The following is a 22010-nucleotide window of genomic DNA, read 5'->3' as shown; positions in this document are numbered from 1 at the left end:
CTGAGGGGCGTTTTTGGTATTTCATGGTCAAATGCTGACTCTAGTTGAGCACACACTTCTATTATACCGTGCATTCTTACCTACCCATGTATGGTACCGATTTTTTTCGAACAAATAATACGAGAGCCTATTTTCATCTTTCACACCATGCTTATATTTAACTTTAAAGCTCACATGAGTTGTTGAGAATGTATATTTCTTATTCGTATTCTGTTGCTATCGGAGACATAAGAAAACTTTTATAATGAGGGTGTTCATATCTTTTGTACAACCTGTCTGCTATATTATGTCATGTCCTCTCTTGTCTTGTCTATTGATTTTTTACAAATGTATACACACATGTAACATCATAATTTCATTATATATAACATCCAATTTTAACACTGAGTTTACTGTTTTCGAAAATATGATCATAGTTACCGATTAAAAAGATGGAACCAAGAACCAAACACAACGTTAAAAAAAAAAATCAAAAACAACATTATACATCCAAATTATAAGTATTCAACAAAGAATTATACGAATGAGTAAAAACATATAAATTCGAAACAAATATCAAACTTTCAACTTAAAAGGATTTAAAGAAGAAATACATACATCTATTCGACTAAATCAGACTGATGGAAAGGTTGAAGTTTTTTTGCTTTTGTTTTATGCGGATGAATTATGACATAATGTCTATGTAAATCGATTATTAAAAAGGTTTGAAATATATATATATATATATATATATATATATATATATATATATATATATATATATATATATATATATATATATACATGTCAATATGATGAAAATTAGCAGGTAATCAATTGAAATCCTATTTAAACTTAAAATAGAAGATATAATGCTTGAAAGTGTATTGATTCATAATAATATCCGAAACTTTTGAAATTTGAAATTAATAGTTTCCGAGATTTCAACATATAATATATTTGGAAAGCAATTTTGAATGAAAACAAAGCCTAAATTTAAGGTTTACATTAATAAAGAACTAATTTTGTAGTTATAAGTTTGGAAAGAATTCAAGTATCATTTTCATTCAATTCCTACATTTAATTTCGTAATATAACGAATTGACTTTTTGTTTGATCAATGTGATGTAAGCAAATTGATCTAAAGGTGTAAAACCTATAAAGAAAACACAATCAACGGCTCAGATTGTTTTAGATAATATCATAAGGTTTCTCTTTTAATAATATTTAGAGATGCCTATTAATTATTAACTATTTTTCATTATTATTGAAAATAAAAATTAATGTTAATAATAATTTGAATGTTGTCAACTATTTAAATGCTTGTGAATTATTTGAATGACTGTATAAAATCGAACGACGATATAAATCTGAATAACTATTTGTACAACCCAACAAAATATTATAAATATAATAATAGTAATAATAATAATAAATTATAAAGAAAAAACAACAAATGACTAAAAATTTAAAAAGAGTCAAAATCCTTTTTGATGTAATTGATATTAGGAGGTAATTAGGGGTTTTAGTCTATATATAATTAGTAACAGGATACGTATAGTAACATTTTTGATTTTTTAAACCTTTGTTTGAATTCCATATTTATTATATCACCTAAAGAACAAATTTGACAAATCCTTACTCAACAATCTGAAAGTCATTTATGTAAAAGGTAAAATAATCCAATGTTTGAATTTAATATTTAGATTTTAGAGAGATTTTGATTAAATTTTTATAACATATCCTTATTATTAATAGATGAAGTAAGTCTAATTACATGTTATATTTAGTATATTTTAATAAAAGAAAATAATAATAAAATATAAATTGTTTTATTGACAAAATATTGAAATATTTTAATTTCTATATGATATATTTAATGTATAGTTGAAGTAATAAAAGTTATTATTTTCATTTTTACTATTTGATATTTGATAAAAAAAAATGCCATTAAATGCTAAAATTACTTGTCACAAATCAATTTAAAGATCAATTTCATACCATAAAATATAAATTGTTTTATTGACAAAATATTGAAATATTTTAATTTCTATATGATATATTTAATGTATAGTTGAAGTAATAAAAGTTATTATTTTCATTTTTACTATTTGATATTTGATAAAAAAAAATGCCATTAAATGCTAAAATTACTTGTCACAAATCAATTTAAAGATCAATTTCATACCATAAAATATAAATTGTTTTATTGACAAAATATTGAAATATTTTAATTTCTATATGATATATTTAATGTATAGTTGAAGTAATAAAAGTTATTATTTTCATTTTTACTATTTGATATTTGATAAAAAAAAATGCCATTAAATGCTAAAATTACTTGTCACAAATCAATTTAAAGATCAATTTCATACCATATACAAAATATATATAGAATATAGATAAGGTAGCAAGATGTACTTTTCCTTGGAATAAGAACCATACTCTATGACGAGTAAAGAATTAACCATAGTTAAGTTAATTGTTAGGGTTCCAGAGTCAAGACTTGAAGCCCAAAAGCTGGAAAAAATTAGAAGTGTCCACCTCCACCCATACCCTTTTCAATAGCGAAATATTCCGGTATTTATTGGAGCGGATTGATTTTGTTCTCGAGTTCTTACTTCTTCGGTGCAGGGTTTTGACCGAAATTCGCTTCGGGCGTTCATTCGCCTTTTTACCTTTGTGGCGGAATCATATCATATGGTCAACCAATAATCAAATCATATGGTGGTGATTCAAATCCCTTACTCATTTGTACGGGTAATTTACTGTTCTTTCTCACTCTCATTATCTTTCATAATTTGCATACATTTCATGAGCTTCAATTACCCGATTATTAAACTTGAATTTCGTCATTTTACTACTTCTGTATCGTGTTTAGGTTTGAGTTTTTTTAGATCTATGTCCAATGTTTACGACTCGAATCTAGTTTTTAGATTCTCGAACTTGGCTTTCCCTAGGTACCCGATTTGCTGCTTGGATCCTCGCAAAATGCGAATGCATAATAATAGTGACAATTAAACGGTTTAATAAAATGAGACGGAAGATCATATAGAATAGTGATTGTCAGTTGGCAAGCTTGTTATCATTTTCTCTCCTAATTGAATATGCCATTTACCAAATCTATATACAGCCACATGACAAAAGCATATCTTAGAACCAGATGTAGCATGTGTTATTATAGCATCATTTTTTTAAGCCATTTCTTGGGGTAACATTACCTTGCATGTAGTCATCTAGGAATGGTGTCACCCTTTCTCTCAATGATTACAATAAGTGTCACTTAGTGTAGATATTTCATAGATTTGTTATACTACAATTGCTTGTGGTAGTACCTGAATCTTGATTTTTCAGTTACTAGCTACTTCCATACCTAATATAGGAGATAATATTGACATTAGAATGTGTTCTAGATAAGAAATGCATGTATGAATATGATAGCATATTCGATGATAACATGATGGCTCCACTTAATAATATTGCTCCAGCTCCACCATCATTATTATCATGGTATAAGTTGTACATACATGAATATGATACATCTAGTCTTCATTGCAAATCTAATGAGGAGATTAGTCTGTTTCAGCTCATTCATTTCCAATTTACATACACAAAATTCAGTTTCCCTAATTTAGCTCTTCAGCAGGTATGTTGACTGGTTGTGACAACCACCTGTATACCAAAGGAAAGCCCTCAAGTCTAAGCCTTTAGTACTTGTTGTGTTGTAGCCCTTTTGCACGCACCCTTTCCTGAGGAGAGAAAGACAGGTGAAAGTAACATTGAGGGTCGGCCATGGAACGCAAGAGGGATGAGGCCATCAGGGCAAAAAGACTCGCCGAGAAGAAATTGGGTGATAAAGATTTTGCTGCTTCAAAGAAATATACAGTAAAGGCCCAAACCCTGTGTCCTGATCTTGATGGCATCTCTCAGATGTCCACCATTCTTGATGTGTATATATCTGCAGAGAACAAGGTAAATGGTGAATTCGATTGGTATGGGATACTCGGTGTAAACCCGTGTGATGATGATGAGACAATCAGGAAACAGTACAGAAAGCTGGCTCTCATGCTGCACCCTGATAAAAACAAATCGGTTGGTGCAGATGGAGCATTTAAACTTATTTCTGAAGCATGGAGTTTGTTGTCTGACAAGGCTAAAAGATCATCCTATAACCAAAGGAGGAAAGTTCCATCAGCATCCCCTGGTGCTGGTGTAAACAATTTTGCAAAGCGGGGTGCAGCTTCAAAAGTACAAAAGTCCCACACCTCCACCACTACTACTTTTTGGACTGTTTGCCATGGATGCAGGATGCAATATGAATACCTAAAAATATATCTCAATCAAACACTCCTATGTCCCAATTGTCAGGAGCCTTTTTTGGCTAAAGAGAGTGCACCACCTGTTAATTTTAAGAAATCGGTTGCACACCAACACCAACAGCATCAGGATTCAATGAAGCAATATCATTCATCAAACAACACAGATAGTAGCTTCTGCAACACAGACCCTTCCATTGCATCAAAAGCAGCAAATGTTATCCAGCGGGTGAATGAGAGATTGAAAAGAGAGCGTGAAGAGTTGTCCATGGGAAACCACTCAAAAAATAGAAAAGCAGATGATAGTGACATCAAGCAGCAGTCTTCTTCTTTTAACACCACGTATCAAATGTCCTCAAGAAATACATTTGGGACTGGGATCATAAGAACAAATGGTTTTGAGACTGATGTGGGATATAAAATTTGGAATAGCACCAGAGAGTTGACCGTAGTTGAAACTCGAAACATGCTAATGAAGAAAGCCCAGAAGGAGATTAGAAAATGGCTTTCAGATGCGAGGAAGGAAACCACAAAACTTCCTGCAGATAATGTTAACTGTAGTACAAATAAAACCATGTCCATGGATGACATGCAAGAAGAAGAAAAAGAACATGAGCCTGCAATGAGTGTTCCTGATCCTGACTTTCACAATTTTGATTCGGATCGAACGGAAAATTCATTTCAAGACTACCAGGTGTGGTCTGCGTATGATGATGATGATGGCATGCCACGCTTCTATGCGTTGATTCATAAAGTGATCTCAAGGAAACCACTTCAGATGAAAATCAGTTGGCTCAACTCAAAAACAACCGCTGAATTTGGGAAGATGGAATGGATAGGTTCAGGTTTCAGGAAGACATGCGGGGAGTTCCGGGTCGGAAAGTTTCAAATCAATACATCTTTAAATTCATTCTCTCAGAAGGTTAAATTTACGAAAACGCCACGAGGGTCTGTTGTTATACACCCTAAAAAAGGGGACGTGTGGGCCCTCTACAGAAACTGGTCCAGTGATTGGAACGAAAGCATTCCAGATCATGTGATTCACCAGTATGACATGGTGGAAGTAGTTGCTGACTATAACCAAGAAGAAGAAGAAGAAGGTGGTACTGGTGTCTCTGTCAGACCTCTTGTGAAGCTGACTGGATTTAGGACGGTTTTCTGTCCAGATTCAGACAGGAGTCAGGTTAAGAAGATACCAAAAGAAGAAATGTTTCGATTCTCGCATCAAGTCCCAAAGTATTTGCTTACAGGTAAAGAAGCTTTTAATTCTCCAAAAGGCTACCTGGAACTGGATCCTGCAGCTACCCCATTGGACCTTATTCAAACAACAACCTAATCACCATCATCATGCCTGAGAGAGAGAGAGAGAGAGAATAAATCAACAAAATGGACAGTCAGACTAATAGGATAGTCATCAGCAGAGGTATAAAAAAATTGTATTCTATTTTTTCCTTTAGTAATGTTTTATATATATATGAAAAAAAAAAAAAAAAAGAGTTTAGTTCATTGCATTTGCAATTTTGCATGCATGATCTCTCTAGAAGTTATGTGGGGGCTGGGCTCACATTTTCTAAAAGCATTTGGTGTCCTTTTGATCAATCCCTCCCCTAAATCAGGCTAACCCTAGTTACTTTGTAGAGTTCTTCATTTATTCTTGTTCAGTACAAAGTTGAAGAACTCTCTGCTTTGTAAAAAATTTCCTGTCTAGTTTTTTTTTGAGAGGATGGATAATAGATTGATTCTAAGATTTGAAGTTCCTCGAATATGACCATTTACTAAAGGGCATCAGTGCAAAGGTTCACTCAATATGACAGTGCCGAAAGTTGGTAGTTGGGTTCAGTAAGGGCTAAATACAAGAAGTAGCTTCCTTTAATTTATTTGTGTTTTATTAGTATTGTAACTTTTTTTTAATCAATACACAATATATTAAGAAAGACACATGTCATATTTAGGCAACTAATAACAACCAATTTGCTCATTAAGTTATGTAAGTTGTATTTGTGTCATCTTGTAGTTTTCGTTTTCATTTGACCATCGAGACCAGGAAAGGCTTATGCCATTAGACCAGGAAAGGCTTCCATCACACTTTTTAATGTTTGGTAATTTCATCACAATTCTTCAATCCAATCCATCACCATCTTCGAACTTCGATTTTGCCGATGCACAGGAAGGGTAATGAAGATGAAGCTGAATGATGGGAGTTGTGGGGAGGGTCGTCATGTTTTTGATTTTATATATTAAATATGTTTACTTGTAAAACAAAATATAAATATACATCACAACATGTTAAACCGACATCACCCCATTTTGATGCTCAAATAAAAACAAAAATTACTCCTATAGTCCTATTAGTAAAGTTAATTGAAGTTACGTTTAAGAAAAACTCTTACATAATATAACAATTTTGTTTTGTTAATATGAAAGTTATAACTTACATATTTATCTTTTTTTATTTAAACAAATTATTTTATGTAGTTTTATATATTTTAGTAGCTTCAATCTAATTTTACCAACATAACAATACAAATAAAAGTTGCACCTTTACCTATTTTTGTTAAACAAGAACTTATATAATTAATAATACAAATAAAAGTTACAAATCATCTATTTTTGCTCGATATGAACTTAGAGATTTTTTGGGATTATTTTTGAAATGATTTTTAACTTTTAATTCTTTTAAAAAGTTAAAAAGATGTTCGGTGATACAAATTTTTTTTTTCAAAATAACTTTTGTAAAGAAGAAAAAGATAAGTTTTAGTCAGGGAAGTGTAATTTTTTGTGACTTTTAGCTTTAAATTTAATCTTTTAAAGATAAATTACACTCAAAAGTCAAGAAATACAACCTAAACATTTTTTAAAAACAAAATTTGGCTTTTGCCTCTTCAAAAGCTAAACTCAAAAAAAAAAAAAAAAACTTTAAAAAAAAAACTTTTAAACTCAAAAAGTAATCGCAAACACCCGCCTTATATAAAATTATATAATGTGACTTTTTGGTGATCAAAAGAAAGAGGGGTGTGTGGTGGTGTCGGTGAGAAGGGAAGAAGGAAGCGGGATGGGTAGCGGCGGTGTGTAGAAAAAATAGGAGGGAGGAATAAGGGACTATATATTTGAGTAATATTTTTAATAGGTTAATAATATAGAAAAGATAAAAGAACTCAACAAAGGTAAAATAGACATAGTCATCAATTAAGGACCAAAATCGAAATAAACCCATACTATAAGGACCGGCCAAAATAAAAAATAAAAATTTGGAGATTAAACATATTCAGCCTCCCAAACCCACATGGACCAATGATGTAATTTACTTATAATTTTATTATTCCTAATTAGTTGGAAATTAGTAGGAAAGGAATGTAATTCCAATTATTATTATTATTATAGTAATTTTAGTTATATTATTGATGATAATAATATTTAAATGTAAGAGTAAATTGCATGGACGGTTCTTTAGGATAACTTGACTTTTTTTTTTTTTTTTTTTAAATTCAAACCATCCCTGTGACATGATTTTGTTGGGTGGTTGGTTTTTGAGTGATGTAAAAATAGGGCCGGTTCTACCTTTTGCAAAACTAAGAAATGGCTTAGGGCCCCTATTTCTAAAGGGTCCCAAATTTTAAAGCTTATTATGTTAATCATATATGTATATATACTTATTTCTTGGGTTACAAAGACAAGTAGGAGCTTGGCTTGGTGGTAAAGGCGCCAGTTTATCAAACTAAAGCTTTCATGTTTGAATCTGTTTGCTAATCTTTCATTAATTTTATTTTGGAAGCTACTTAAACATATCCCACATTGCTCATGGATGAAACTCAGCCAACTCTCATCTCTTATATAAGCTCGACCGTCCTCTTGTTTCATATTAACTCTACCTTTGAGTCCTACATCGGGTGGGAGATCAAAACTTCAGCAAACTTCATGTTTATATAAGTGATAAGCTGAGATGCATGAAGAAATAGTTTAGGATTTGGTTTAAATTATAAAACTGAAGGGCACCATTTTTTTTTTAAGTTTTCTTAGAGTCCCCAAATTGGTTGAGCCGCCCCTGTGTAAAAAGACTATCATACCATACCCCACCCAACAACTAAACAAAACACAAGAATAGCCTCCTGAACTAGACTCGTTGCCACCATCCTAATGTCGTTGTTGGAGGTCGCTAGACGTTGCCGCACACCTCCCATCCACTACTTGTAAAATTAATGCAACACCCTCCATTTAATTTTTGCTCCATCAACCAATTGTTTATGATGAGTGAGGCTGAGGACCGATGAGGGTGAGTGGTGGTTGTAGAGACTCTTCTATGTTCTCCTTCCCCCGATGATGGGATATCGACCATTTCTGTAACACCCAAAGTCTGGAAGGCCAAGAAAGGAAAGAAAACCCTAATTTTAAGGGACGAATCGGCGAGTCCAAGGAGGAACTCGGTGAGTCCGAGCGGGATCCGGGTCGAGGAGTAAGTGACCGACTCGGCGAGTCGGCCAAGGAGACTCGGCGAGTCTAGTCTATACGAGTAAAACCCTAAATTCGGGACTTGGAGCCTATTTAAATGTCTCATTCTCTCCCTTGGGGTTCCTTTACTGCCTCTCTCACCCAGAACATCGAACCCTAAGTCTCCATTGTTGTGCATTCAAGCTTCCAAGCGATTTTTGGGTGATTTGAAGGAAGAAGAAAGAGGGGAATCGTTGAAGCTTCAAGGATTGACCTTAGATCTGAAGTTTGGGGAGCCTTTCTGAGGTATTGAAGGTATCAAGTCGTTCCTTCCTTTAGATCTTCTATGGTTGTGAGATTTGGGGCTTTTTAAGCCATAGTTAGTCATCCATTCGAGTTAGAAGCCGGATATGGAGTTGCTACTTCAGATCTAAGCATATTTTGGTCCTGAGAAGCATAAAGTATCTGCCCATGAGTTGATTATGGAGCCTCTTTGTCTTAAACCCTATTTTATGGTGTGTTTTGCCTAAATCACCTTCTCTACATGTAAAGTTTGCAACTTTACATGAGGAATAGGCTTGGGAAGGGTAAATCTACAGTTTGGGGTCCATGCATGACTCAAAAGTCCTATGCATGTATGAAGATCTGAATGGACTCGGCGAGTAGCATGAAGATGAGGAGGAACTCGATGAGTGGGATGAACAACTCGTCGAGTCGGATGAAGTTGGGCAGGAACTCGGCGAGTTTGAAGAACAACTCGGCGAGTCTGATGAAGGTTGTCTTGGACTCGGCAAGTCTGTTCTTGGACTCGGCGAGTCAGGTCGCAAAACCCCAAACCCTTCGAGTTGAGACTCGAATCAGTGAGTCGAGTGGAGACTCGGTGAGTCAGACAGATCAGGACTCGGAAATCGGTACACTCGGCGAGTAATGGACTGACTCGGCGAGTCGAGTCGCGATTGGAAGGACTCTGAACTTATGAACTTGACGAGTCAGTAGGTTGACTCGGCGAGTAGGGTTGACCTGAGAGGTTGACTTTGACCAGGACTTTGACTTTGACCAGAGTTGACTTGGTTGTCTTTCGGGGGTCAGTCAGACTAAGTGTTTCATTGATAGTGATAGCTCGGGGAGCTAGTGGAGCAGGAGTTCAGAGAGTTGCCGGGCAGCAACTAGTGGGATCATCAGTGCGTTCAGCCAATGCAAGTGAGTTTCTCTTTTTGTGTGAATGGGTCTACGGCCACAATGCCGGCCCATGTAGTATGAGTAGAAGACCCGAGGGTTAGCCCTAGGCACAGTATGCTAGTATGATATTCAGGACGAGGTCCAATGATAGTGGGCGGGTGCCCAAGGAATGGTTTATGTGATAGTTTATACTTGTTGTCTGTGTGATACTTGTATGTGCCTGGTAGGGAGGTGAGTGTGGGCGAGGTCCCGTATCTCACTTATAGCAGAGTGTGGATGGTGTTCCACATTTCATTAGCAGCAGATCAGGGGCGAGGCCCAAGTTAGGGAAAGAGTGAGTGTGGGCTGGGCCCTTATCTCACTATCAGTTTGAGCATGGACGGGGTTCCATGACTCATCAGTAGCAGGATAAGGGCGAGGCCCAGGATAGGCAAGGCCTTTGGACATGATCCATTAGTATGTGTTTAGCTTATATGTTGTAATATGTTTATGTGCTATTATATGTTAGCAGGCAAGGCCCTGTGATAGGCGAGGCATGAGTGAAACAGATCTGTATCCGAGCGGGGCTCGAAGCCAGGCGGGGCCGTTGTAGCGGGAGAGGCCTAGGATAGCGGGCGTGGCCCAGTAGGTATAGTATGTGGTTATGCATGGTATGTGGTAGGGTGGGGAACTCACTAAGCTTCGTGCTTACGGTTTTCAGTTTTGGTTTCAGGTACTTCCGGTAGCGGAGGGAAGAGCTCGGGGTGATCGCATGGCACACACCATAGACTAGACAGCCTGGGAATGTTTTACTCTGATGACAAACATGTGTTTTGGAAACTAATATTCTGATTGTGTTTTGAATCGATGATTTCGATTTAAGTAATGGTTTATTAAAAGAAATTTTTAGTCTTGAAATTTGGGACGTTACAAGTTGGTATCAGAGCCTTGGTTTGAGGGATTTGGGCATACTCTCGGGTGTGTCTGAACTCAAACTAAGGGGTCGGATAAAAGTTTTAAAAATGAAAAGACAGTTTTGTAAAAAAAGAGAGTTTTGGGAAAGAAAACAGTTTTACAAAAGCAAAAATAATTCAGAAAGAAAAGAACTTTGAAAAGAGAAAAAGGGCGTGGTGCATGCAATCACCTGAGCTCAAGTAAGTACCCCAAAATACCCATACAAGTTTATGTTATGATTATCAGTTAATAGAATAGCATGCTAGATTAGGACTAAGGATCTAGGGATGATGCCTTATGTGCCTGTTATATGTGCTTTTGAGTTGCATGATAGTGCTGATTAGACAGCAGTAGGATAGCCTGTTTAGGTTATGCCTGAGTTTATGAGTTTTTGTGAGTCTATGAGTTTGTGTTGCATGCTAGTTCAGATTCTTGCTATGTGGATATGATTGCTTGTGTATGTTATGGTTAGATTTCCACTTGTCTGAATGCTGCTTGCTTTGTGCATTGTGGGATCCTGAGTGATGGGTGTTAGCCATTAGGGGAATACGTCACGTCACATGTGATTAGGGTTGAATAATCTCAGAGTACTGGATTTGGCCCTATTGCGCAGCTCTTGTCTGAGTCCAACCGTTGTAGGGGCGAGTCTTTTACTCAAAGGATTATCTGAGCCTCGTCACATGTGATGGTATTCAGGTAATGGCTAATTGGCATCACAAGGAGACCTTCAGCAGCTGAAGACTGGTTTGAGCTGAGTTAGAGGTTTCCCTAGGGAAAGCCTAGGATGAGATAGTGCTGGGAGCAGTAGTAGTGGATAAGGGACCTGGTGGAGTCGAAGCAATTCCTGAGGAAAGTACGGATAGATGTGGAAGGTAGTATGGGCTCGTACTACTGAAAGCAGAGGATCCGTACTCGATTCGGGAAAGGCCGAGACAAGACCGGGAACCTGGTAGGGTGTGTGTTTGGTCTCGCAGCAGTGATGAGTATTCTGATAGTGGATGCATTATGTTTTCAGCATGGTGACGTTGAGAGAGAGACCAGCGGGCGGATCAGGCGCCGAAGAGGGATCAGGCTCGGGTTCAGGAGCCGAGCAGTTCGAGGAGCGAATGAGGGAGTTGATATCAGCCGAGGTTACGCGTAGTATTCTAGACCAGACTCCTGTGATCTTTGGCACGGTCAAGGAGGGTATACTGGAGATCTTGGATGAGAGGCTGGGAGCCTTCCGTACCGAGATGATGGCTTTGATGGGAGCGCGTACCTTGACATTTCGAGAGTTCAGGGCTTGTGGGGCACCAGATTATCATGGGGCTAGGGACCCCATCACTAGCAGCAGATGGTTGGCTGATGTTGCCAACGCATTCCGTACGATCCGGTGTCCCGAGGGGGACAAGGTTAGACTCGCTTCCTGTCTTCTGAAGGACAGAGCGAGGGATTGGTGGGAAGAGGTTGGTCATGCTTTGGGGGATGATACCGCGTTGGACGCGATGACTTGGAGCGATTTCTCGACCAGGTTCAGGGCGGAGTTTTTGCCAATTATTGAGGTGCAGCAGTTGGCACGAGAGTTTCAGGATTTGACGCAAACCATTGAGACTGTGGCGGAGATCACCGCCAAGTTCAGGGAGAGGGCTCTTCTTGTACCGCAGTATGTCGCGGATGAGGAGATGAAGAAGGCCTGATACCATGAGATGTTGAGGGACGACATCAGGGAGTTCATGAGCAGATCTAGCTGTAAGACGCTGGAAGATATGATTTCTCGGGCTAGAGAGAGGGAAATTGATTTGGAGCAGATCCGGAAGAGGAAGCCGGATGAGGTTCAAGTAGCCGCGGGTTCGGGCAAAAGGCCCAAGGGATCGGATTCGAGATCGAGGGATTATCAGGACCACAGCCGGTGCGGGAAGTGTGGCAGGGCGCACGGGGGCGCGTGCAGGAGTGGTAGCAGTGGTGAGTCTGGCTGCTTCAAGTGCGGTCGGACTGGTCATTTTAGCAGGGATTGTACTGTTACCGCCACACAGGGATCAGACTTGATATGTTTTCACTACAATCAGCGGGGCTACAAGAAGGTCCAGTGCCCCAGTTTGTTTTCAGCAGGACGGGTGATGGCACCTGCCCCTGCAACTTTGAGGATCACAGATGGCCGTCAGGGCCGTGCAGATGCTCCTGCGATAGGAGGCAGGGCTTTTCAGATGGCTACCTTGGAGTTGCGAGCAGCGCCGGACGTTGCAGGTATGCGAATTCCGTTTTCAGTTCTTTTATTTGTGCATGATTATATTGTTATGGTTCTGCATCCATTTTGGTATGAGTATAGTATTATGGTGTGGCTTGCTTGTGATTATGTTATATGTCATTTGCATACCTCAGATATTTGTATGGTAGTTAGGGGATGTGCCCTATTGGAGAAGGTTACATAGGATGCAGTAACTGTAGCATGCTTGGGAGGGACTTGGTATGTCTCGCTAGTTCGGAGTGGTATAGTTTTAGAGATGGATTGGTTAGATCCCTAGCTACGGTAAGCTTGGGATCCTCAGCAGCTTGATTATGGAATGGTAGCAAGGATTGAGATTTCTTTTGAGTATCGAGCAGCAAGGGGTAAGCAGGACCGAAGTGGGGGAGAATCCTCCGAGTGTGCAAAGGTAGGAGCACGCAGACCCAGAATGAGTGCGCGACCTCCGAGAAGGAAAATAAGTAGTTCAGCGTTTGATGGATCGAGGAGTTCAGGGTTGGGAGTTTGAGAAACCCCCCCCCCCCCCCCTCAGCTAGTGCGTGTATTGGTGATGGTTAAAGCGTGGTTGGGAATTCAGGTTGGTGGATCGCCTGTAGGACTCGAGAGAGTCAGAATGAAGATCTTGAGAATTGATAGCATGGGTTGCCTTCGTATTAGCAGTCAGTGGTAGAGAGTGTTGTAAGACTACGAGGCAGTCGTAGCATTCACTAGCAGTCAGGGATGGAAGGTGATGTAAGACTGCGGGTAAGCCGTAACATTCCATAGTAGCCTCGTTGGCGGAGTTGGGGCGAGGCCCTTATCTCCTAGTGATCAGTTAGGGATCAGGAATGGGCAGTGGATGAGAATGATAAGGAGTTTTCCTGTATAGCCCTAGAGAGGTGAGACCTTGGGAGAGGCCGCTCCAGGATATAGTTGGGTGAGACCCGTGGGCAAGGCCCGTCTGAGATTAGCAGTGTAGGTGAGACCTGAGAGCAGGGTTGCTCAGTAATATGGCTGGGTGAGACCCGTGGGCGAGGCCCGAGCGAGAGTGATTAGACAAGTAGGACTAGAAGGTTAGAGGCGGGTGGGACCCATGGGCGAGGCCCGTGAGTTTTAGCAGCACAGGTGGGACCTGGTAGGGACCTTAGTGTCAAGATAGGGGATCGGGGATCCCAGGATTATAGTGCCTGAATGGCAGAATAGATCGCAGTTATAGGTGATCGAAGTTTCTTCGAAGTCGCTGGGAGCGACTAGGAGTTGTGTTGGGTTTAGCGACCGGTGGGAGCCGGTAATCCAGATATTGGTAGATTGATAAGGACCAGGGTGGTCTCAGTGCATCCGGAAGGCAGATATGGAATAGCAGAGTTTTCAGCCAGTAGCAGTGCAGGTAAGCAGTCCATGGTGGGATTCAGTTAATTGATTGTGGAGTGCTCGACACCAAATTATAGTAGAAAGAAATGTCCAGTGGATACTAGCGATAATGACCCGTACTGGAAGTAGCAGGAATAATGGATTGGTGAAGATAGGATCTTCACAGTGACAGAGGAAATAGTTGGTTATGGAGCATCGCCTTGGGAAGGCAAGGGGATCGCGTAAGGAAAGAAGGGGTGAACCCCTATGAGTTCAAGTGCGGTACTCGGAGAGTACCAGAAGGATTGTCGGTTGAGTAAGTTGTGTTTCTAAATTGTTCAGGGTCAGGGTTGACCCAAGGTTTTTATCCCCGAGGATTATGTTAGTCAGAATGACCGGGTGGAAGACCAGCGAAGGTAGGCAGCTGGTGTTGGGATAATTGGTGGGTATTGGAAGCAGAACGCAGGCGGTTGGCTATAGCAAACTTCGAGGACGAAGTTTAGTTTAAGTGGGGGAGAGTTGTAACACCCAAAGTCTGGAAGGCCAAGAAAGGAAAGAAAACCCTAATTTTAAGGGATGACTCGGCGAGTCCAAGGAGGAACTCAGCGAGTCCGAGCGGGATCCGGGTCGAGGAGTAAGTGACCGACTCGGCGAGTCGGCCAAGGGGACTCGGCGAGTCTGGTCTGTACGAGGAAAACCCTAAATTTGGGACTTGGAGCCTATTTAAACGTCTTATTCTCTCCCTGGGGTTCCTTTACTGCCTCTTTCACCCACAACATCGAACCCTAAGTCTCCATTGTTGTGCATTCAAGCTTCCAAGCCATTTTTGGGTGAGTTGAAGGAAGAAGAAAGAGGGGAATCGTTGAAGCTTCAAGGATTGACCTTAGATCTGAAGTTTGGGGAGCCTTTCTGAGGTATTGAAGGTATCAAGTCGTTCCTTCCTTTAGATCTTCTATGGTTGTGAGATTTGGGGCTTTTTAAGCCATAGTTAGTCATCCATTCGAGTTAGAAGCCGGATATGAAGTTGCTACTTCAGATCTAAGCATATTTTGGTCATGAGAAGCATAAAGTATCTGCCCATGAGTTGATTATGGAACCTCTTTGTCTTAAACCCTATTTTATGGTGTGTTTTGCCTAAATCTCCTTCTTTACACGTAAAGTTTGCAACTTTACGTGAGGAATAGGCTTGGGAAGGGTAGATCTACAGTTTGGGGTCCATGCATGACTCAAAAGTCCTATGCATGTATGAAGATCTGAATGGACTCGGCGAGTAGCATGAAGATGAGGAGGAACTCGATGAGTGGGATGAACAACTCGTCGAGTCGGATGAAGTTGGGCAGGAACTCGGCGAGTTTGAAGAACAACTCCGTGAGTCTGATGAAGGTTGTCTTGGACTCGGCGAGTCTGTTCTTGGACTTGGCGAGTCAGGTCGCGAAACCCCAAACCCTTCGAGTTGAGACTCGAATTAGTGAGTCGAGTGGAGACTCGGTGAGTCAGACAGGTCAGGACTCGGAAATCGGTAGACTCGACGAGTCATGGACTGACTCGGCGAGTCGAGTCGTGATTGGAAGGACTCTGAACTTATGAACTCGGCGAGTCAGTAGGTTGACTCGGCGAGTAGGGTTGACCTGGGAGGTTGACTTTGACCAGGACTTTGACTTTGACTAGAGTTGACTTGGTTGTCTTTCGGGGGCCAGTCAGACTAAGTGTTTCATTGATAGTGATAGCTCGGGGAGCTAGTGGAGCAGGAGTTCAGAGAGTTTCCGGGCAGCAACTAGTGGGATCATCAGTGCCTTCAGCCAGTGCAGGTGAGTTTCCCTTTTTGTGTGAATGGGTCTACGACCACAATGCCGGCCCATGTAGTATGAGTAGAAGACCCGGGGGTTAGCCCTAGGCACAGTATGCTAGTATGATATTCAGGACGAGGTCCAATGATAGCGGGCGGATGCCTAAGGAATGGTTTATGTGATAGTTTATACTTGTTGTCTGTGTGATACTTGTATGTGCCTGTTAGGGAGGTGAGTGTGGGCGAGGCCCCGTATCTCACTTATAGCAGAGTGTGGATGGTGTTCCACATTTCATTAGCGCGAGGCCTGAGTGAAACAGATCTGTATCCGAGCGGGGCTCGAAGCCAGGCGGGGCCTGGAACGGCGGGGCCGTTGTAGCAGGCGAGGCCCGAGGTAGGGGCGAGGCCTAGGATAGCGGGCGTGGCCCAGTATGTATAGTATGTGGTTATGCATGGTATGTGGTAGGGTGGGGAACTCACTTAACTTCGTGCTTACGGTTTTCAGTTTTGGTTTCAGGTACTTCCGGTAGCGGAGGGAAGAGCTCGGGGTGATCACATTGCACACACCATAGACTATACACCCTGGGAATGTTTTACTCTGATAACGAACATGTGTTTTGGAAACTAATACTCTAATTGTGTTTTGAATCGATGATTTCACTTTAAGTAATGGTTTATTAAAAGAAATTTTTAGTCTTGAAATTTGGGACGTTACAATTTCTGATCACTATCCCCATTGGTGCCAATTTTATAAGCAAATCATCTTTGAGGAGAGAAAAAGAAATCAAACCAACCTGCTTTATTAGGAATCTGTTGGGCGTTTTGAACCTCAAATACAAAGTCGGTAGTCGTTTCAAAGCATGTAATCCAATTGATGGGAACTTATACACAAATCCGTATGTTTTAGTAGTAATATGTTGTGGACAAAACCTTGGGAAGTTCTAGGATTTTGGTTTAGTGGAAAGTCATGATGACGGTGGTTTGGTAAGCTGGTGTGCCTAAATCGATATAGATACCGATGGCGGTGATGTTGGTGGTGGCAGCGAAGGAGACCGATTGGAGTAAAAAGTGAGAAAGACGGATAGTTGCGATCTATGGTATAAGGCAGGCAAATGGGAGGGTTAAAGGGGGACCAGGGCCGATCATGGGGATTCAAATGCCCAAGACGAGGCAGAAAAAAGGCTCTTAGGCCCTAACGTGTAACAAATAAAATTATATAAACTAAAGATTTTTTTAAACAATGATAAACTTTATAGCACTAAACATATCAAAATTATAGTATTTTAGTGAGTAATTATATATTGTAACAGCTAACCGACAACATGCGAAGCTCTTTTAGTATTCTTGATAGCAAACTTGTTGATAAACTTTTATATTAGGGTTGAACTAAGTTTAGATTTTATTGAGAAAGAAAGAGGGGGGTAGAGATCAATATATCATGTGGGGGTGGGGATGGGAAGAAGATAGGCGATGTTATTTATTTTCTTTTTTATTTTTTTTAAATATTAAAAAAATACAAAATAAGTTAAAAAGGATATAAAAATCATTTTATACGATAGAAATTTGATATAACATGGTCCAGAACGAAAGGTTGGAAACTAAGTTTGATATTCTAAAAAACCACGTGAACTATTTATGAAGATTTGTTTTTTATATATAATAATAGTTATTTAGTTAATAATATATTAATATTTTATTATCTAAAGGAAAATTTTGAAAGTTGGAAACAGGATTAAAAGAGAAGTTCAACTTTACATATTACTTTCGGATTTTAACATTTTTTTTTTCATCAAATGGAAAAGTGTAATCTAACTTCACACATGAAATGCTTGGAAAGATTAGATACATTCGAGTCTACTCTTGTGAAAAATTTATATGCATGTATATATATTTCATGAAGATATAAAGTTGGGTATTACACTCGCAAGTAAGGTGAAAACCCGCACCAAAGTTATGCGGTTTAAAACCGTGTAAAAAAAAAAAAACGCACAAGTTATGCAGTTTAAACTAAACCTCAACCATAAAAACCACGCCTCATCAAAAAACTGAAAAAATGCACTGCTCGATGTGTATTTACATTTTATGGTTTGTTTTAGCCAAAAACCACACCCATGATCGGCCTTACTGCCTTACTGTCTAGTTCTCCGGTCCGGTAACTGTGGGTGCATTTCAGGATTTAATGTTTTATAATTTTATATACATATATGTATGTATGTGAAGGCGCATTTTAGAGGTGAGCCAGCAGGTAATGGCACACAACCAGTCGCACGTGCACATCAATTTTTGTATTGATCTTCTCTTCTGATTCTTAGAACCAGTCCAGTCGCCTCTCGTTTCGCAACTCTCCGTTTTCCTTTCCTAAACTAAAGTCGATATCGATCCAATAAAATAAAGAGAAATTTGGTGGGGGCCTTACAACTAATTTGTTTATTTTATTTGAGTTTTGTTTTGGGTCCCTTTTAGTTTTGTTTTTCTACAAAAAGAAAATACTTGGACACACGGTTACAATTCTCTTGGTTTAATCCTACAGCCACGTTTTACTTTTATTTATTTATAGTTTTGTAAGAAAACTCTTTTAGGATTATTCACCTTCAATTTTCTTGGAACAAATGCCATTGAATTACCGCTTAATTTGTAGTGTTTCCGATTCCACCATTTGGACTTGTTCTTTTTTTATTGAGGATTCCAGGTTTCTATATAATTAATTTTTATATTTTTGTGGACAATTTTGTAAGAGATTGTTGTTGAGGGGACGCATCCGTATATCAAGATATTCTTGGATAATCACCAATTGGTTGATTCTTTTTGCAAAGATTGGTGCTTATCGATCTGTTATGCTCGTTGAAAACCGATCAATCTAAAAGTAAGATTTCCTCTTTGTTTGTTTTCTTGTTTATAATCATCACGTTAGGGACTGAAATTCAGGATTTTGGTATTGAAATTCATAGCAATTGATTCCATTTCACTCATTATAGTAGTATATATGAGCACATTATGATTGCATCTAGTTTCCAGTAAATTATTCTCATGCCTCCAAATTTGTCCATTTATGATATGATTTATGATTTTTAAAATCATCTTATATGAATAAATACTTTAATTTGGAGGGATTGGTTCTTTGAGAACGTTGCTACAGAATACATAACATGGTTGATGGTTTGTAATCTATGTGTCTACTCTAAAGCATGTTTGATGGAGAACAGGAACCAGGTATTGAGACATTTTTGTTTCTAAACGTCTATATGCACCTACATCATCCCACATAACATGAACGAAGGCAATCATATATATATATATATATATATATATATATATATATATATATATATATATATATATATATATATATATATATATATATATATATATATATATATATATATATATATATATATATATATTACAACACATTGGTATATATATTGCTATTCAAAAGCGTAAATATATGAGTTTCTATGTATGTTGGTATACATATTACGCCCCTGATTGTTTAGAAATATGATGAAATCTGTGACATTAGCAGGAAATTTGTTGGTAACTCAAGGTAAAGGTTTGGCATACAGGGCCAAACCAGGTTGTGGATTCTTAGATGATATGCAGCAGTTACCTGAGGACATTGATTCTGCAAGGAGGGCATATTGGGAAACCTGTGGAAGGGTTGTTGCAGTTTGCAAAATTGAAGACAAGTCCTATAGTAACATTTTCTTCTGATCACAAGTGGTTGACAACTGGGAAAAGGATGATGGCTGCAGGTGCATCCGGGAGTCGGGGTTTGATTGCTGATGCTTTGACAGAGAAGGATAGTGATGGTTCATATACAAGTGGAGGTTGGAAGAGGTAAATTGATTCTCTTATTCATTGTACGTTTTGTAAGAATGCTGTACATTCTAGAGTAAGTATATATAAACCTATAGGCGCAATCCACATGTGATTAATTATTATGTATTAAAGCTACACCCTAATATTGGCAGTGAAGATGGAAAATTGAGCTGCGGTTATTCAAGTTTCAGAGGTAAAAGACCTAGCATGGAGGATTTTTATGACATCAAGACTTGCAAGATCGATGGGAAAATGGTCTGCCTCTTCGGGATATTTGACGGTTATATTCTTTCCCATCAGCTGATTTTTAAATTTGCAGATTTAAATTTTAAAATGAATGAATGAATATTTTGATTGTAGGTCATGGTGGTTCGCGTGCATCTCAATATTTAAAGGAAAATCTGTTTAAGAACCTCATGAAGCATCCAGAGTTTATAACAAACACAAAAGTGGCTATTAGTGAGTTCACTAATTCTTATCATGCACATACAACATGAATTTTGAATCCAAGAATTTGAATAACTTGACAGGTGAGACTTATCAGCAAACCGACAAAGACTTTTTGGAGTCCGAAAAGGATAATTTTCGCGATGATGGGTCTACTGCTTCGACAGCAGTTTTGGTAGGAAACTATCTGTATGTTGCTAATGTTGGAGATTCCCGGACTGTAATATCCAATGAGGGCAAAGGTAAAATTAATTTCCTATCAAATTAGCAGTGAGGCTGGCTGATCATAAGATAAGATTAATTGTTGTTTGATCGAGGTTAACTAATTACTAAACCCGTTTGAGTTGTTGTTGATAATGGCAGCGATCGCCCTCTCTGAGGATCACAAACCAAACAGAAGTGATGAGCGGATGCGAATTGAAAGTGCTGGTGGGGTTGTCATGTGGGCAGGTAAATTAAGCGGTGAATGGAAAATGGATAACTTAATTAATACTACTTAACAGGAGTACGTACTTTCTAATTCATGTTTTGATATTCAAATATTTGTCTTTAATTTTTGTTCAAGGCACATGGAGGGTTGGAGGCGTATTGGCAATGTCTCGTGCATTTGGAAACCGTATGCTGAAGCAATATGTGGTGGCCGAACCTGAAATCCAGGTTGCCATTTCATGTTAGTTACCTTAATATTAGATTCCCTGTTGAACCTACCTACATTTTCTCTTTTGCAGGAACAAGAGCTGAATGAAGCATTTGAACTGCTGGTTCTTGCAAGTGATGGTCTCTGGGACGTTGTACCCAATGAGGTAGTATATATATATATATATATATATATATATATATATATATATATATATATATATATATATATATATATAATGTTTGTTGAAGAAGTAAGCTTGATTGTGAAATTTTGCATCATCAGGATGCTGTGTCACTTGCACAGACTGAAGAAGAACCAGAGGCAGCAGCTCAAAAGCTGACGGAGACTGCTTTTACCCGTGGCAGTTGTGATAATATCACCTGCATTGTAGTCAAGCCTACCACCATAAAACCACAAACCCAAACTGATGCCTAATGCCGGAGGGATTTCATGCCTCGGTTTTCTTGCATTGCTGCTCAAGATGTTCATGTTTTTTTATTCAATTTATGGCTTTCTTTTGCAACTTTTGTTCTGCAGTGAAGAGAGACATGAAAATTGTGTCTTCTCGTGTAAATTCTAATTTTTGCTCTTGATCCTGTTTGCTTTTACACTTGAATAAAAGATGTCACTTTCTTTCTCTTTACTCCCACCAATCATATTCATTATGTTCATTTTCATTGCCAAATGTAACACTGGGATATATATATATATATATATATATATATATATATATATATATATATATATATATATATATATATATATATATATATATATATATATATATATATATATATATATATATATATATATATATAGGGTTAGGTTATATTGTTTCTAGTAACTATTGTGTGTCAGAATGCACAAATCTCACCGGATGGAATAGAATCAAAAGTCATTATCTGAGGGTCTATGATATTAAAATAGGATAACATG

The 22010-nt window shown here is 38.5% G+C and overlaps 2 protein-coding genes across 4 annotated transcripts; both read left to right on the top strand.

The window, feature by feature from the left end:
• The first annotated feature begins 2491 nt into the window (after positions 1–2491).
• LOC111888825 (uncharacterized) lies at positions 2492–5801 on the top strand. Of its 3 annotated transcripts, none has more exons than XM_052768755.1 (2): positions 2492–2733; positions 3626–5801. In XM_052768755.1, the coding sequence occupies exon 2, from the start codon at positions 3772–3774 to the stop codon at positions 5629–5631; it is 1860 nt and encodes a 619-aa protein (XP_052624715.1). In that variant the 5' UTR covers positions 2492–2733; positions 3626–3771; the 3' UTR covers positions 5632–5801. The 3 variants fall into 3 exon arrangements, with proteins under 3 accessions (XP_052624715.1, XP_023740712.1, XP_023740713.1); XM_023884944.3 differs by having other exon boundaries at positions 2492–2739; XM_023884945.3 differs by having other exon boundaries at positions 2492–2739; positions 3623–5801.
• Positions 5802–18885: 13084 nt separating this feature from the next.
• LOC111888878 (probable protein phosphatase 2C 76) lies at positions 18886–21711 on the top strand. Its single transcript, XM_052768198.1, has 9 exons — positions 18886–19031; positions 19692–20005; positions 20140–20267; positions 20348–20446; positions 20518–20676; positions 20798–20884; positions 21000–21091; positions 21163–21237; positions 21357–21711. The coding sequence occupies exons 2-9, from the start codon at positions 19758–19760 to the stop codon at positions 21507–21509; spliced, it is 1041 nt and encodes a 346-aa protein (XP_052624158.1). The 5' UTR covers positions 18886–19031; positions 19692–19757; the 3' UTR covers positions 21510–21711.
• Positions 21712–22010: the final 299 nt, after the last annotated feature.

The sequence above is a fragment of the Lactuca sativa genome, chromosome 2, assembly GCF_002870075.4.
Source record: "Lactuca sativa cultivar Salinas chromosome 2, Lsat_Salinas_v11, whole genome shotgun sequence".
In the NCBI taxonomy this organism is placed as follows: domain Eukaryota; kingdom Viridiplantae; phylum Streptophyta; class Magnoliopsida; order Asterales; family Asteraceae; genus Lactuca; species Lactuca sativa.
Note: the sequence above shows the minus strand (reverse complement) of the source record. Positions and strands in the feature narration are given on the sequence as shown.

Coding starts and splice junctions, on each gene's coding strand:
- LOC111888825 (XM_052768755.1), top strand. CDS start 3,772: ATGGAACGCAAGAGGGATGAGGCCATCAGGGCAAAAAGACTCGCCGAG.
- LOC111888878 (XM_052768198.1), top strand. CDS start 19,758: ATGATATGCAGCAGTTACCTGAGGACATTGATTCTGCAAGGAGGGCAT. Junction 20,268..20,347: donor CCTCTTCGGGATATTTGACG/GTTATATTCTTT, acceptor TTTTGATTGTAG/GTCATGGTGGTTCGCGTGCA. Junction 21,092..21,162: donor TGGCCGAACCTGAAATCCAG/GTTGCCATTTCA, acceptor TCTCTTTTGCAG/GAACAAGAGCTGAATGAAGC.